At 36.6% G+C, this 16,524-nt stretch overlaps 3 protein-coding genes across 3 annotated transcripts; all 3 read right to left on the minus strand.

The window, feature by feature from the left end:
- Positions 1 to 663: 663 nt before the first annotated feature.
- Positions 664 to 10,656, minus strand: LOC120169494 (DEAD-box ATP-dependent RNA helicase 20-like). Its single transcript, XM_039177622.1, has 10 exons — positions 10,539 to 10,656; positions 9,965 to 10,230; positions 9,039 to 9,218; positions 8,784 to 8,945; positions 8,449 to 8,603; positions 7,949 to 8,041; positions 1,843 to 1,918; positions 1,518 to 1,754; positions 1,189 to 1,422; positions 664 to 801 (listed from the first exon to the last, which is right to left on the minus strand). The coding sequence occupies exons 1-10, from the start codon at positions 10,592 to 10,594 to the stop codon at positions 743 to 745; spliced, it is 1,518 nt and encodes a 505-aa protein (XP_039033553.1). The 5' UTR covers positions 10,595 to 10,656; the 3' UTR covers positions 664 to 742.
- An 863-nt stretch (positions 10,657 to 11,519) lies between these two features.
- LOC120169578 (cysteine-rich repeat secretory protein 38-like) lies at positions 11,520 to 12,317 on the minus strand. Its single transcript, XM_039177693.1, has one exon. It carries the CDS (start codon positions 12,256 to 12,258, stop codon positions 11,524 to 11,526), a length of 735 nt encoding a protein of 244 aa, XP_039033624.1. The 5' UTR covers positions 12,259 to 12,317; the 3' UTR covers positions 11,520 to 11,523.
- An 831-nt stretch (positions 12,318 to 13,148) lies between these two features.
- On the minus strand, positions 13,149 to 16,340 carry LOC120169648 (mini-ribonuclease 3-like). Its single transcript, XM_039177753.1, has 7 exons — positions 16,099 to 16,340; positions 15,869 to 16,007; positions 15,686 to 15,775; positions 15,539 to 15,591; positions 14,250 to 14,352; positions 13,507 to 13,612; positions 13,149 to 13,169 (listed from the first exon to the last, which is right to left on the minus strand). Exons 2-7 carry the CDS (start codon positions 15,887 to 15,889, stop codon positions 13,150 to 13,152), a joined length of 393 nt encoding a protein of 130 aa, XP_039033684.1. The 5' UTR covers positions 15,890 to 16,007; positions 16,099 to 16,340; the 3' UTR covers position 13,149.
- Positions 16,341 to 16,524: the final 184 nt, after the last annotated feature.

Below are 16,524 nucleotides of genomic sequence, written 5' to 3' on the forward strand. Positions count from 1 at the left end.
CCAAAAGTAAGAGATACAAAAATTAGCAACTTAAAATCATATAAAGACTATAGAAGGAAAGATAAAAAAATTAACCAAAACTCGAACAAGAATAGATACAAAAACTAATAACTTAAGATCATATAGAATATTTTATGACTCTTAAATTAAAAAATATTATGATCCTTTATTAATGAAAAATAACCAGAATACTTGATTATTATAGCTTCAACTCGAATTCTAGTTAAAATTGGAAATTTTCAATATTACTTACTAATTGTTTGAATAAATTATTATAATATTTGAATTATTTAATAATTTAAATTTAACTCGATCATAATCGAGCTAATTTCAATTTTTTAATTAAACCAGAATAATTTGTAAACATAATTGTTTTGTTTATATTCGAAAAAGGTTTTTTTTTCTTTCTAAAAAATCATTATTTTAATTTGAAATAACATTTTGGTGCAGCACAAATTATAATAAGTTTAAAACGCAAATCATAAAATTTTACGAAGCAATATTGGATTTGAATTAAGTAGGATATGGATATGATATTAAGTGGAAATAGAGGCAAGTCAAATGGATGGCCAGAAAATAAAGACAAAATTAATGTACAGGCTTACATCTATGCTTGTTCTTCCTGCTAGTCTTACAAGTAAATGACAGTTGAGCCCCAAAAACCAGAGGTGGAACTCAAAACAAATTAACAGAAGTATGTCTACACGATTTAGACCCCTTTATGGAGATGTCTTTTCGTTGATTAGTTACAAGGGAGTCCGCCACCATAACCCTTACCTCGGTCTCGAAAACCACCATGACCTGTTTCACCAGATGGACAAAATGAGTATGACAAACAATGTATTAAGATCTCAGAATTCTTTACAGCATGCAATGGACATTGTTATTTATGCATAGAAGTCGAAGTAACATATCAAGCAATTCGATTGCGGCTCAGTTAGCTCCGTTTGAAATCTCTTCTATAATCACCACCCATCACAGTAAAATGTATCTCAGTTAACAATTTCTTCTATTGAAGCGATGAACCAAAGAAATAATCTCATAGCGTGTGGCAATGGGCTAGTGTTTTCTGTCACACCTTACTGAATCAAGTATCTAAACGTGCAAATGCTACTGGAACCAACTAAAATTATTCAATTTCATTGAATTTGCTTGCTCCTGCATGTTCCAAAAGAAGAGTTAACTAACCTGACGGAGGAGGAAGCGCACCACGTCCCATTGCCGCCAATTCAGGACTTACCTTTTGTCCCGCTTCATTAAGTATGGCAATAAGGTCTTTTGCAAATCTGGCATTTGCAGCTGTGAAGAAAGTGTAGGCAGTTCCTTTTGCCCCTGCCCTTCCTGTTCGACCAATGCGATGGACATAATCCTCGAGAGATCCCGGGAAGTCATAATTGATTACGTATTTCACATCTTTCACATCTGCCACCAACTAAATTTGATAAATAATCCAGATGACAAGGCCAGTCGCAAGTTAGAAATGTGTGCCCCATGGTCCCATGCTATTACATACATACCTAAGCCACGAGCCGCAACATCTGTTGCGGTCATTATAGAGCTCTTGCCAGCTTTAAACTCAGAAAGAACCCAGTCCCTTTCAGCTTGACTTTTGTCTCCATGAATTGAGAGAGCAGGCCAACCATCCATGCGAAGTTGCCTGGTGATCTGGTCACAACCTTTCTTGGTATCCATGAAAATCAAAATTCTGCTTCCATCCATGATATCCTCCAGCAACTTCACTAATCTGAAATACCAACACAGATCAATAAACATCCTTAATAGTATACTCAATGGTAAAATAATTATACGCCATACAAAGTAAACTGTTCCCTACTTGTTATATTTGACTCTCCGAAACAATGACAATATGTTGGCGAATTGCATGGTTAGCTTTTAAATCTGCAGATCCAATTATCACCTGCAAAACAGGCCGATGGAACAACAATTTTTTTTTTGATAGAAGTAGGTCTGATTAAAAACCCCCTTCTAACCCTCCATGTTATATCAATAACATGAAGGATCAAGGAAGGAGGAAAAGAGTGCCTAAAAAATTTTATTCATAAGAGCAATAGTACATAGGCAGACCAGGACAGAGTCCTAAACCTACAACTGAAGAACATAAGACTTAACTCAAAACACCTTACAACACAGGAAATAACATTTCCTACAACTCAACACAACCAATTAAAGCAAAAAATCACCCTATCCCATCTTTAGCTAATTTGTAAGCTTCCCAGTTTGCCGCCCTCAAAATATGTCTAATAATAATATCCTTTCCTGCCATAAGCGAGACCATATCCTTCACCAAGGATAGAAATATAGGGGTACATAAACCCGGATTCTTGATCCACTTCAGAGCATTAATTGAGTCATATTCCATAATTTTTTTTTTGATAAGAATAGAATGCCTCTTTAAAAACCTCCCTCTTAGTAGACCCTTGCCCATAGGCAAGAACCAACTAGCTGAAAGAGGAAAAGAGTACATAATTTTATTAAATATAAAACTTTTACATAAAACTTAAGAACTCTCCAGCCAAATACTACCGACATAAAACACTCCTGACACACTATTACTCTAAAGCATACAAACCAACTAAAACCATGACTACAATCACCCAATTCCCTCTTTCGCTAACTTGTCAGCTTCACAATTACAACTCCTAGGAATCCACCTGACAATAGAATGAATTAAAGAAACAGAAGCCACAATTTCCTTAACAAAATTAGACAGAAAAACCGGGGCAGAAACTTGATTAATGATCCAATCCACTGCTGTCTTTGAGTCACATTCTATAATAAGCCTGCCCTTCAACACCCAATCTGACGAAACAAAGATGTCAATGCCTTTTTTGATAGCTTTAAGTTCTGCTAGAATAGGTATGGTAGGTCCGACACTTTCAGAGAATGAAAGAAGAGTAACCCGATTCCAATCCCTGAGAATTCCTCCTATACCAGCCATCATCCCAACACAGCAAACAGCCCCATCCACATTCATCTTAAAATAGTCAACCGGAGGAGGATTCCAGCAGTACACAATGCTGTTCAGAACCTTAGGAGCAGAAAAATTGTTAGCCAAAGAGGGATCACCAATTAGAGAGTCTACCTGAATAGAGAATAGGGGATACTTTGCTAAAAACCATTTGGCTAACCTTAAACGAACAGTGAAAAACAGTAAAATTCTGTCTAGTTTTCCTTCTTCAAAAATTAACTCATTTCTCATTTTCCAAATTGACCAAAAAACAGCCCCTGGAATAAACTTCCAAATAGCATAATTAGGCCTCAAAGCAACCTACGAACAGAGCGGACTAGGAGGGTCTTGTGGAATAGCTAACTGAATACCCCAGTACCCTAAAAGCTTAGTCCACAAATCCCAAGAAACAAAACAAGAAATAAATAAATGCTGAACTGATTCATCCCTTTGATTACAAAAAGGGCAGAGTGTGTTTTCCCCTAAATGAACCCCTCTTTTCAACAGTTCCACTCTCACTGCAACTTTTTGGTGGGATAGTTGCCAAAGGAAAGTCTCCACTCTAGGGGGAACTAAACCCTGCCAAACACACTTATTCCATTGAAAAGAATCATCAAGAGAAGAAGAAAGAACTCTCCTAGAAGCTTTAACTGAAAACAGACCCTCACCCGAACCATCCCACAACAAACAATCCTCCAAATGCTCCAAAAGATTAATGTTTTTAAGCCTATCCAGTAACTCTGCCAACTGCTCAATCTCCCAATCACAAAGACTCCTTCTCGTCTGAATATTCCATCCCCATCCATTCGAATCAAAACTACCAAAATCCACTATAGTACCCAATTTATTTGTAGAAAGAGCAAATATCCTCGGGAAAAGCAGTTTCAAAGGGAACTCCCCAATCCATAAATCGCTCCAAAAAGAAATTGATTTGCCATTACCAATTTGAAGCTTAGCATGAGATCGGAGACAACCACCAATAGCATCATCCTTAATAAAATTATTCACAATTCCCCTCCATATCCAAGAGTCTTTTGGAGAAAGGACCTTAGAAATATCCATGGAATGACAGCTCACATCGTGTTTGCTACATAAGAAATTCTTCCACAACGAATTTTTATCATTAGCAAATTTCCATACCCACTTTCCCAGCAGCGCTCGGTTTGTTAGATTCAAATCAGCAACACCCATGCCTCCTCCACTCAACGGCCTGCAAATAGTATCCCACCTCACCCAATGCATTCTCTTCTTTTCGACCCCTCCGCCCCATAAAAAATTCGACATCAAGGAATTTAACCGATGACAGACAGTAGAGGGCATCTTAAAAATGGATAGGAAAAAAAATAGGGAGAGATGATAAAACAGACTTGATTAGCATCAATCGGCCAGCCATAGATAACGAAACAGCTTTCCAACCTGCCAACTTCTTCGAAAAACTATCAATCACCGGATCCCACAACTTCTCTGAATTCTTTGACGCCCCCAACGGAAGTCCAAGATAAACCGATGGAAATGTACCTATAGAACATCCAACCTCCCTAGCCCAATCTTCAAGGATATCATTCTCCACATTAATACCAAAAAGTTTGCTCTTAGCTAAATTAATATGCAGTCCCGAAATCAAGCTGAAAATCCTCAAAACTCTACTAACATTCTTAATCTGGGTAATAGAAGTTTGGCAGAAAATAATTAAATCATCTGCAAACTGAAGATGGGACAACAAAAATGAGGAATGATTCTTGCCAAAAGAAAACCCTTGAAAGAGACCCGATTCCACTGCTTTAGACAACATCAGATGAAGAAGTTCCCCAACCACATTAAACAGCAAAGGAGAAAGGCTACACCCTTGCCTTAAACCTTTTGCAATGGGAAACTCTTCTGTAGGAGACCCGTTCACTAAAACCGATATTGAAGCAGTCGAAATACACTGGTTAATCCAAGAGCACCACCTCTCACCAAAAGCCATATCTTTCATTAACCTTAGAAGAATTTTCCATTCAACCGTATCATATGCTCTGCTGAAATCCACTTTAAAACAACCCCTTGAAGCCCTTGTTTCCTCCAAAAATCGATACCTTCATTAGCTAAACAAACACAGTCCATCAATTGCCTACCCGGAATAAAAGCAAACTGTGTAGGACTGATAATATCCTTGACACAAGATATCAGTCTCTTTGAAAGGACTTTAGAGAGAATTTTATATAGGCTTCCCACAAGACTAATAGGTCTATAGTCTTCAATACACTCCGGATTACATTTCTTAGGGATCAAGGTAATAAAGGCATGATTTACTCCATGAGACCAATCCTTCCCATAATAGAAATCTGAAAAAAAAACTCCATAATCTGCTCCTTGAGATCTTTCCAATATTTCTTGTAAAACCCCAAGGTAAAACCATCTGGACCAGGAGCTTTTGAGCTATCAGAAGACGAAATTGCATGCCACACTTCTTGCTCTGAAAATTCCTCCTCCAAAAAAGCACATTGGGTTGCTGTTAACTTCAGAAAATCAAAATTTAGGCCCTCCACCTCCAAGGCTGAAATATTCGAATAAGCAGTCTTGAAATAATTAAACACACTGCCTCTTAATTTTCTCGGATCCGAGACTAATTCCCCTTCTACTTTCAATGAATGGATAGAATTGACTCTATTCCGTTTCATAGCACTAAGGTGAAAGAACCTCGTGTTTTTGACACCTTCTTTGAGCCATCTATTTCTTGATTTTTGGCACCAAATACTCTCCTCTATCCTTAGCAACCTCCATAACTCCTTCCTGAATTCAACCACTTGACCCCCTCTCCACCGATGACAACCTGTCTCCTTGCGACTTTAAATCCATGTCAAAAATCTTCATTTCAAGAGACGAGATAGATTTTGCCAGCCCTAAATAACTACTGCCTGACCATCTTCTTATCTTCTTTTTTGCAGCTTGTAACAACCTGAAAATACCACCACTATTTACCTTCTTCTTCTCTACTGCCACAAAATCTATAACCAATTCATCAAAACCTTGATCCTCTAAAAGATAATTGAAGAACCTAAAAGGTTTAGGGCCCCAATTAAGACAGAAATCTTCCAGCAATACTGGATGATGATCTGAAATTGATTGCGGTAAAAGGCTTTGCGAAATCTGAGGAATAAACCTTTGATTAGGAACAGAACCCAACTCTTCCAGAAGACAAAGCCCCCTCTTAATCGCCAACAACTCTGCCATGATAGGAGGACCACCCCCAACTGTTTCAGAGAACCACTGCAACAACACACCACTACTATCCCGAATCAAACCACCAATACCTCCTTTATCCCAGCCCGATACCATCGCTCCATCAACATTTAACTTTAAGAACCCATCCGGTGGAGGAACCAAACAAATTGATTGAGAGCAACCCTTTCCTTATCTTCCCACCAAATCAGCAAGTTTTAAATCACCTACTAGGGAGTCTAAAGGAATAACCACATCGTTGAACCTTGCAACAAACCAGGAAGCTACTCTAAATCGAACAATGAAAAACAGTCTGACCAAATCCAGCTTTCCTTTCTGAAAGATAATCTCATTTCTACATTTCCACACTGACCACATCACTGCCCTTGAAATGAATATCCAGATCAAATATTTAGGCAGTAAATCATCCCACAAAATGAAAAAGTCAATGATATGCTTTGGAATCACCAGTGACACATTCCACATTTTCAAAAATGTTGACCACAAGCCCCAAACTACCTTACAATGCAGAAATAAATGTGAAACTGATTCCACCTCCCGATCACACAAAACACATGGATGATCAACAATCTCTACCACACCTCTCTTCACTAATTCCTCTTTAACCGACACTCTCTGATGCCCTACCCAAATATGCTTCTCCCAATTCTCATTATTCTGCTCAATACCATCTTGATCAAAGAAAATGTTGATACAAGATTTCACTGTAAAACAACCCTCTCCATTCCCTGACCAAATCCAACAATCATCTTCAGCAGGATATAGAGAGATATTATTCAACATAGAAATCAACTGAAGCCACTGTTCAATTTCCCAATCTGCCAAATTTCTTCTCATTTTGATGTCCCACACCCAACCAAAGGCATTATTCACCCTAAACTCCATTACTTTACCCGATTTATTGCTGGAAAGAACATAAAGTCTAGGGAACAGAACTTTCAAGGGAACTTCTCCCAACCATACGTCATTCCAAAACTCCACAGATTCCCCATTCCCCGTCTTCAAACGCATATTTCTTCTAAGACAATCCCCAAAACCATCATTGGTGAAGAAGTTTTTAACCACACTTTTCCAAATCCACGAGGCACGGGCTGACCACGAATTCCCCATCATAATGGAATTCGGATCCAAATTATAAACACCACACACCACTCTCTTCCACCAAGACTTCTTTTCTGATGCAAACTTCCATACCCATTTCCCTAGTAAAGCTCTGTTCAAAAGTGATCAATTTGGGATCCCTAGACCCCCCAATCTTTTTGGTTTACTAATCGACTTCCAGTTGACCCAATGGATTTTTTTCTTGTCAGTCGAACCCCCCCACAGAAATGAAGCCATGATAGAATTTAGTTTTAGTAACACAGAAGCTGGAATTCTGAAAATAGAAAGAAAATAAACAGGGAGAGAGCACAACACCGATTTTACCAACACCACCCTTCCTGCTAGCGACAAGGAATTTGTCATCCAACCACTCAACTTAGTCTAAATTTAAGTAAATAACAGAACATTAGAAAAACAAAGTCAAATTTCAAAAATCCCACTTTAGTCTAAAAATCAGATTACCACATTTGAGGAGCCAAGGATTATATTTGGGAAGACTAAAAATCTTCAAGTTGTAAAACAGTAAAAGACAGAGAGAAAACAATTGAGATAATAGGCTTGTTCTCTTGCCAAAGGTTAAAACAAAAGGCAATAGATAACATTTCCTCACAAGAGAAGCTAATTAGTACAAACTGCAAAAATTATGAAGCGTCTTACTTTGTATGGATTATAAAGAAACTGCCTTGCCAATTGTTCAACCTCCTTTGGCCATGTTGCACTCCAGTATAAAGTTTGCCGATCAGGACGGATCTGCATAATATATAAGTACCACTCAGAGAAAGAGGAGTCGGGTGAGGCTGTGAATTTGCTTATATAAAAAATAGAGGTTCTACACAATCACGTATTCTTTGCTAAATATAAAGTTGGAGAGTAACACCATTAATTTTGCCATTTTTAAATCATTTTTCTTCAGACAGTTGCACTGCATTGTACTGTAAAGTGAAACAAAGAATCTATTTTTTTCATGAACTCTGATAGCACTAGCTCAGACTTCTAAAGTCAACATTCTTATCATCCTAAAGAGTGACGTCCACCATGACACCATCTCTCTTGGAAAACTCGTCAGTATATTCCCAAATTGAGTTAAAAAATGTAAATGTCATGGGCAAAATGGAGGGGGTTGGGGCATAACAAAAGATAAAGGTAAGAACAAAGACCTGGGCAACAATTTTTTGTATCTGAGGCTCAAACCCCATATCTAACATCCGATCTGCCTCATCCAAGACTAAATAAGTAACCCTTCGCAAATTTGTGTGATGTGAGTCCAACATATCTATAAGCCTTCCTGGTGTAGCAATAACAATCTCAACACCTGATCCAACAAACAATATTAACACCTTTACTGCCAACAGGTTCAAGCAATTACAAACTAAAAGATAAGTGATTAATTAAACTAACAATAAACACATCAGTAAGTATCTTAAATTGAAAGCTGTGTATAAGAGAGTACAAATAGTTCTGGAACAATCAACCCATGCATATTACAACATACCTTTCTGGAGATCACGCACTTGAGGTCCCTTTGGAACCCCGCCATATATGCATGTATTCTTGATCCTTGATGATGCACCAAACTTAGCAGCCTCTTGTTGTATCTGAACCGCAAGTTCCCGTGTTGGGGCTAATACTAATACAATTGGACCATCTCCAGGAGCTGAAAACATATAGAAAGAGGCCAAGAGTTATTCCCTCCCAGTTACTAAAAGCAAACAGATAAAATTAAATCACAATGAGTGAAATTTTATACCTAAAATTGGTTGCGCATTTACATGAACAATTGCAGGCAATAAATAGGCAATAGTCTTCCCTGATCCAGTTTCAGCAATGCCAATGAGATTACGGCCCTTCAAAGCCATTGGCCAGCCTTGAGCTTGGATGGCTGTTGGTTCAACAAACCCTGCTTTTGTAATTTCTTGCTGTACATAGTCTGGAATAAGAAAAAGAATATCTATATATAGAATAGGAAATATCGAAAACACCTACAAACATAATAATTTCATATGCTATTGTAGAATTCTCTATAACTAAGAAATACTCAAAACATTGTAAATCTAACAACCAACCCAACCATCAAAATGATATTCTTTTCTCTGATATATGCAACAATTTTTGCACATCAGAAAAACACTCTTAGACTAATTAACAATTCATCATGTGGAAGCAGTAAAGTATCAATGATTGAACATCTAGAAGCAACAGGAGAATATCAACAAAGATATAATGAAAATGAAGGCTTAAGATAGCTCTAACTGCTAAATTTAACATGAGAATATCAGCAAATATTGTCAAAAATAAGGCTGTCTAATCCTGTCATGAGGCATGTCAATGTCTTTTCTGCGAGAAAATACATATTTGAGAATCTTCAATTAATTAAGTAATAGAGAGCTTGTCCTCTATTCATTAAGTATTTAAATGCCGAGTAAATTACAGAGAATCCAAAATGTAAAAGGGAACACAGAAAGCTAGATAAGTAAAAGGAAAAAAGGTTAAACATTAAACAGGAGTCGTTCACTATGTTCATCATTCAATGAAATTTGGCCAATGCTAAGGTTATAAGATGGCACACCTATTCTAGTTGCTAAAAATGGCATAACTTGGCCAATAAAAGAAATAGAAATGGATAATTTAAATGGCCTAAAAGCTTAACTTATAAACAGAACCAACAAAAATTACCTGGAAATCCCACATCTGCGAAACTCTTCACAGGCTTTGGAACATCACGACCTTCAACCGTAATTTCCCTCCGCTGCCTATACTCCTCCACATCCTTCTCTGACATTACTGCCACCGAAGGGGATTCAACATAAAAATTCTTTTCAAAAGGAGTCAACCCATCCAAATCAAACTTCCTAGGTGGTTCAGCGGTATCATAGTCCCTTCTGCTTGACACGGACCGCACTGAACCACCGTATGCTGAAGCCCCACCAAGCCCTGAGTCACTGCACCATCACAAATAATTTAAAAGAGAAGCTTCGAAGCAACTACAAACTTAGACAGGAGACCAGAAACTTCAAGTATTACAAACTTAGAAGATTTGCTTATGACCCAAAGTCATTGTGCTAAAAATTAATGAAATGAAGCTGTTTTTTAAATTAAATTCAATCGTTTAGAGCATTTGGTAGCTAAAACAACACAAATTTCATTAAAATATTAAACACGAACAAATTATGAATATAAGAAAATACCCAGAATGATAAACGACGTTAAACATATAAAAAGGGGTAAGCGCGAAAGTGTTAGTAGTTACCTTCGACGGTCACGGTAGGAGTTGGGATCGCCGGAGCGGCTATCATATCGACTCATTTTCTTTGCAATTGTTCATGAGATTATCAGAAGCTGTTTTTAACAAAAAGATAATAATTCGAATGTTAGCTTTGGCTTTGTTCTAATGAATGGCTTAGGGTTTTTATGCGTCAGGGTTTTATTCGATGTAATTTTGCGCTCCTTGTTTTCAGTTGGGATGAAGAAGAGAGGGAAAAAATGGACTTTCCTTCACGAGGCATGCTGTGCTTCATGCCTTGTATGCGTTAAACGACAACGCCCGGGTGATATGCTGAAATTAAAGCCCTAATCAAAGCTTCGATTATTTGCTAAATCCGAATGTCCACTCTAAATTTAAAAGTGAATTTAAAAAATATATATGTTCATTTAAAATATAGGTATGCATTTTAAATTTATAATATTCTATTTTATACATTATATATTATATTTTTATATTATAATTAATTAATTTTATACAATATAACAAGACAAAAAATACAAATATTAATTAAAAAACATAAAAATTATCATTAACAACAATGAAAAACAAAAATCATTAACACTTCCCTAATAATAGAATATAATAATACATTGACAATTAATTTTTATCATGACTCAAACATAATATTTTCATAATGATCATAAGTAGTTAGAGTACCAAGGGAGTACTCAAAGTGAATTTAGAACAAATGATTAAAAAAATACGAAAGAATTAAAATAGACAACTTAATCGACCGACTAAATATACTTGCTCAATTATAACTAAGTCAACAAAAAAAAGAATAAATAATTACCCATTCAAGTAATTATAGAACATCCATGAAGTAGAAAATTCTTTAATAAAATTGCTAAATAACATAAATCCTTTATTTTTTATATAAAAAATATTCAGCCATGACCATAACAAACAATCTGTATACGTATACACACACTTTATTTCATAAGCATAGTTTTGTTTCCCCTAGAATTGACTAGTAAGTATTAACGAAAGGGTAAATTTCATATCTAAAGTTGCAACTGCCACCAACGACCCTACCACCCTCTTTTCCATCGCAGCAACTCGGAAGCTCGCCGATTATGCCGTCGAGACACTTCTTACACTCACCGCTAGAAAGGTCCCTCGTGCACTGAGTCAACCCGTAAAGTTTCTCCGATCCGTACAGCTCCGTCTCTCCGGCGACATACATTTTGGGATTGCCATAAGCTTGATTAGCCAACTCAGTGAGCAGCCCCTTGGTCTTCTCATTGAAGGCCTGGGGTTCACTAACGTTATTCAAGTTCCACATGTAGAACCTGTTCCGGTTATCAATTTGACCTGAGAACTCGACGTCTGAATACTTGAAAAGACAGTTATCGTACCAGATGATTCCTCCTTTGTTGTAGGGACAGCGCTTTCGTATCTCGCCGCCTGCTTCGACGACGCAGGTTTTACAATCTTCGCTCGATGCATCGCCCCTGCAAAGTGCGAGGCCGTACGCTTGGTTTGGGGTTTGGCCAATGGAACCAAGGCCGAACCCCGAGGGAGGAGCTTGAATGGAGAGATAGCCAGAGAGCTTGTGTAAGTTGGATTCATAAGGATCATGGGCGGAGAAATTCCCAGTGTCTGAACAAAAATGGAACAGAGGTTCAGCTCCCAAAGCTGTTTGCAGAAGAAAAGCAAGGCTAGTTAGCAGATAAACAAAGGTGGGAATTCTTGAAAATGACATTGTGATTTGTAATATTTGAGCTTATTTGTTTGAACGTTTAAGACCATGAAAATTGGTATTTATAGGGAAAAGTTTCCAGGTACGATTGAAGAGATTTGTAGGTTTTATGTGAGAAGTTGACATTTTCAGATTTTACTGCTGTTATAAAGGTGACGAGAAATTTTCAAACGCCGGCGATAAGATAATATCATGCTGGAGGAGTAACATGCAGCTATATATGATTAATTCAGCTTGAAGAATCCATAGTTTGACCAATATATACATATATATAAGTGTATCAAGGAATTGACCAAGTATCTCCAATCTCCCATGAATGTTCCTCCGCACCACACATTTGTCAACCATATTATTTTCTCTTCTTATGCCAAATAGAATTGTTCATAAACCAGACTGATGAAACTCGAATCACTATTTATTGATTGATTAAAAAGTACTTTTATAATTAAAATGAAATAAATAAATTTTTTAAAATAATGGTTTGAATTGAATGAGTTGCTGTGAAGAAATCAACCTTAGGTATTGTCCCTGACCCAGTAGTTCAACATACATACTTATGTTGGTTAACACATTATTCGGTGAAGGATGCCTATACTCTGAACAGTCTGTGTATAAATAATTGCTCATAGTCTCTGTATAATTGTATTTATGCACTTTGCCTTTGAACTTCACAAACCGAATGTTTTGATACACACAAAAAGCAAATGGCAAGATTAAAACCTACAAAGATACTTTGTTTAAACATCTTTACAAGAAGCCTCATCTTCAATCTTCTCCAAGGAAGGGCAAGAACCCAAAGGCAATTAATGATGTGGCCACTCTCTCTCTCTCTCTCTTCATATATATATAGTTGAGCCAGGTTGTAGCAAACAAAGTGTTCGGCACCATCTTTATCTACTCCACTGGTTTTGCACCTGTTTAACATAAGAACAAGAATATTATTACTACTATCAAATTGCTGGGGCTTCTCATTCCATTTCTTTCTCTTTAAGAATAAAATGGTCACTTTGATACAAGAGGGAAGAGATCAAAAAGTAATCAGTTCACAAAATGACTACCGCTTGAACTTTCCGATAATTCTGCACCACATTTGCAAGTTTCAACATTATCTAGAGAGCAAGAACCTTTCTCCCAAAACTAAAACATTAAAAGGACGAGCGTTCGAAAATAAGGTAACATTATCTAGAGAAAAATGGATATTTGAGACATAACAAAGAGCTGTTTTCGCACTCTGGATTAACTTTAACTTACCATTCATTTCCTTCAATATCATTTCTGCAGATGCACCAGTGGAAAATCCAAGCCTTACCATGAGTTTTTCCAAACGGTTCACATTTGTAAGGTAGAGATATCCAATCTGCAAAATATAATGATTAACAACTCAAATCAAGAGAAAAGGTTCTTAAAATTTGACATATGAATTCTTTAAACATGTTAAATCCACATATTGAACGTAAACAAACTGGCCAAGTATCTAGAAGATACCATACATGTCCTTGAGTGATGCTTATACAATATGGTAAATTCTAAGATGATTTTTAGAGAATCCGACTCCAAAGGTACTAAATGAAATCTCACAAATACATTTACATTTAAGCGAAAAACTATTTCAATAAAATCATCATATAAACTAGTACTGGAATTCTGTCAAATCTCTGGATATACTGGATGAAACATGACATTAACCTGTTATACCACAGGTAGATCCCTTAACATGACCTGGATTACAGTGCAAAGTGAAAATACCAAAATATCTTTAAAATAGAAAACAGAATGGTCTCCATAATTTTTTTGCATCAACAAGTCATAAATAGAAGATTTCAGACACGATAAAATTCATGTTTACGATAAATGAAATATTTCAGACCAAGCGATAGGCTATTGGTAGCCAGAATTTTCCTCCAAAGAAGAATTCAAGAGCAGATCCCTTTGCCAATACTAAAATAACTAAATAAATTAAATACTGAAGAAACGCAATGATGTAGGGTACCGACCAGTGTTTCGAGTGAAGATGCTCTATTATAAACTGCTGCACCAGCACGCTTTTTGGTCTTTGTTTTAGCAGAATTAATATTCTTTCCCCACCGAAGGACATCCCTGCCGTCAAAACAAAAATTACCAATTATAATTTTGAAATTATATTCAAAAAAATGGTTTTGCATAATCATGTTAGAAAAGCTGTGCTGCAAACATGAGATTTTAAATCTCTAGATCTGTGCTGACATGCACAACTGTATCTTGAATCTTGATGCCTCTTCTTAACCAACATAATAACTGGTTGTTGCCCCTTTTATTACTCATTGTTTATATATATCATTGTTTTTATATATATATAGTTCTAGTCCAACTGATACAGTACATAATATGTATCATGGAATCGCTTTACTGTCTTAAATGTCAAACCTTCTTTCTAGTTACCATTTAGAAGATATAGGGTAAAAATAATCTCTTAAGTCTTAAAGGAGCACCGTATACTTTGAAGAGTTTACTCTTGAGCTTAATAGGGAAACAATCACTTGATATACGATTTAATAATCACATGCAGAAGGTTCCACCAAAATCATATTATCATCTGAAATTATCTAGAAATATTGCTTTCTTAAATGCATAATTAGTCCAGATGAGGGAGTATTGTTAGTTTGTTACTATAAAAAAGGGAATTTAATAGCATAAGAATGTTTATCATAAGCCATTCATACGAGGCATTGCAAATGTCTAACTTTCCTAGAAGACTTTCAACCAATCATTTTCTAGCCATATACTATTAGTTTTAGAAAACCCACCCTGTCTGAGGTAGATTTGGTTGCAAATTTTGTATTCATAAGAAACCACATTACTAGATGAATACAATTAGGAAATCAATCTACACCAAACACATTTGATGTCTACAGACTCTACACCAACCAATTCATCTATTCTAACTAATCGAACAACTAGAGCAGTTCTTTGTTTACAGTTGTTCCAAGTTTATAGGTTATAAAACAGCATGACGGCAACTCAAAATGTTAAAACCAGAAATTCTAAATTTTTAAATATTGTAGTGGGCATGCATAGACATAGAAACAAAGACTATGTTGCTCAGGCACTTCATTTTTCCAGAGGCGCCCATGCCTAACATCCAAAGCATATTCAAATATGGGTACGAGAGTTCCCTCCAAAGATCCTTCACATACATGGCAATTTTTAAAAAAAGTTAAAACATACCATGATACACTTACACCCAAGTCTAATTAACATATAAAAAAGATAAAAGCTTAAATATATGAAGAACATTTCCACTAACCTTTCGGTGCTTGATAAGAAACTATCATTAAGAAGGTCCAGTAGCAATGCATCCTAGAACAATCAAAGAGACTTTAGATTATGAGCATGCACAAATAACCGAAATACACCTCAAAACATATATATATTCATTAAGAAAACATCATACTTGTGCCTCGCAGCGTACAACTGATGTCACACGATCATTATATTCCTCAATACTTATCGGAGGGTACAAAAAATGTTTACGCGCATATAGCTGCAGATAACAAGAAACATTACAGATAAGACACATACAAAGATAAGGTTTATGCCAAGCAAATAACATGTTCAAAAGGCATGGTAAAAGAACCTCGTAAATGCAATCACCCATATAAGCTAACGTCGCCGCATTGAAAACCGATCGAGGCTTCTCCACTTTCGGCGGGGAGGGTAACCATCGCTCATATCCCAAATAAGTCTCATCGAATCTACCTTTACGGGCGCTAATTCTACAAATTTTAATTAAGAAAATGAGATAATCACTCAAAACACAAACATTTGGTCTACACAGTGCTAAGATATTGACGACGAATGAGTTACCTTGATGGGACGCTGCTTGAGGATATCGAAAACCGATGGGTCGGTTCGGGTCGGGAGGGTGATGGCCGGTGACGGTTTAACTTTAAGGTCGGGGATGGGTTTCAGTTTTCGCGGTGCGTTGGGGTTGTAAGAGGGCCTTTGCCGGGTGTCCCATGAAGCGAAAACCGCCACCGGCACCGCCGTAGGAGATGGTGTCCAGGTAAGAATTGCCATTCCGCACCGTAGAGGGAAGAATTTTTAGAGTGGGTTTTAGGGGAGGGTTTAAAAGGGCTTGACTTAAATAGGACGGGTACTATTATGATATACATAGAGGTAACTGATGTTTTAGTAATCTTTTATTTGCATTACTAATACTTGAAAAATTACATTTCATGTCGATACAAATTTAGTTTTGGGTAAACTACGCATTTAGTATATAAATTGTGG

This window comes from Hibiscus syriacus, unplaced genomic scaffold, assembly GCF_006381635.1.
Source record: "Hibiscus syriacus cultivar Baekdansim isolate YM2019G1 unplaced genomic scaffold, ASM638163v2 tig00111769_pilon, whole genome shotgun sequence".
Lineage (NCBI taxonomy): Eukaryota > Viridiplantae > Streptophyta > Magnoliopsida > Malvales > Malvaceae > Hibiscus > Hibiscus syriacus.

Excerpts from the sequence above, each read along its gene's own strand:
- LOC120169494 (XM_039177622.1), bottom strand. The coding sequence starts at position 10,594 with ATGAGTCGATATGATAGCCGCTCCGGCGATCCCAACTCCTACCGTGAC. Across the intron at positions 1,919-7,948 it reads TTCTTTATAATCCATACAAA|GTGATAATTGGATCTGCAGA; the intron begins GTAAGACGCTTC and ends CCTGTTTTGCAG. Across the intron at positions 802-1,188 it reads TGCGCTTCCTCCTCCGTCAG|GTCATGGTGGTTTTCGAGAC; the intron begins GTTAGTTAACTC and ends CTGGTGAAACAG.
- LOC120169578 (XM_039177693.1), bottom strand. The coding sequence starts at position 12,258 with ATGTCATTTTCAAGAATTCCCACCTTTGTTTATCTGCTAACTAGCCTT.
- LOC120169648 (XM_039177753.1), bottom strand. The coding sequence starts at position 15,889 with ATGGGTGATTGCATTTACGAG. Across the intron at positions 13,613-14,249 it reads CATCTTCACTCGAAACACTG|ATTGGATATCTCTACCTTAC; the intron begins GTCGGTACCCTA and ends TATATTTTGCAG. Across the intron at positions 13,170-13,506 it reads GATATTGAAGGAAATGAATG|GTGCAAAACCAGTGGAGTAG; the intron begins GTAAGTTAAAGT and ends TATGTTAAACAG.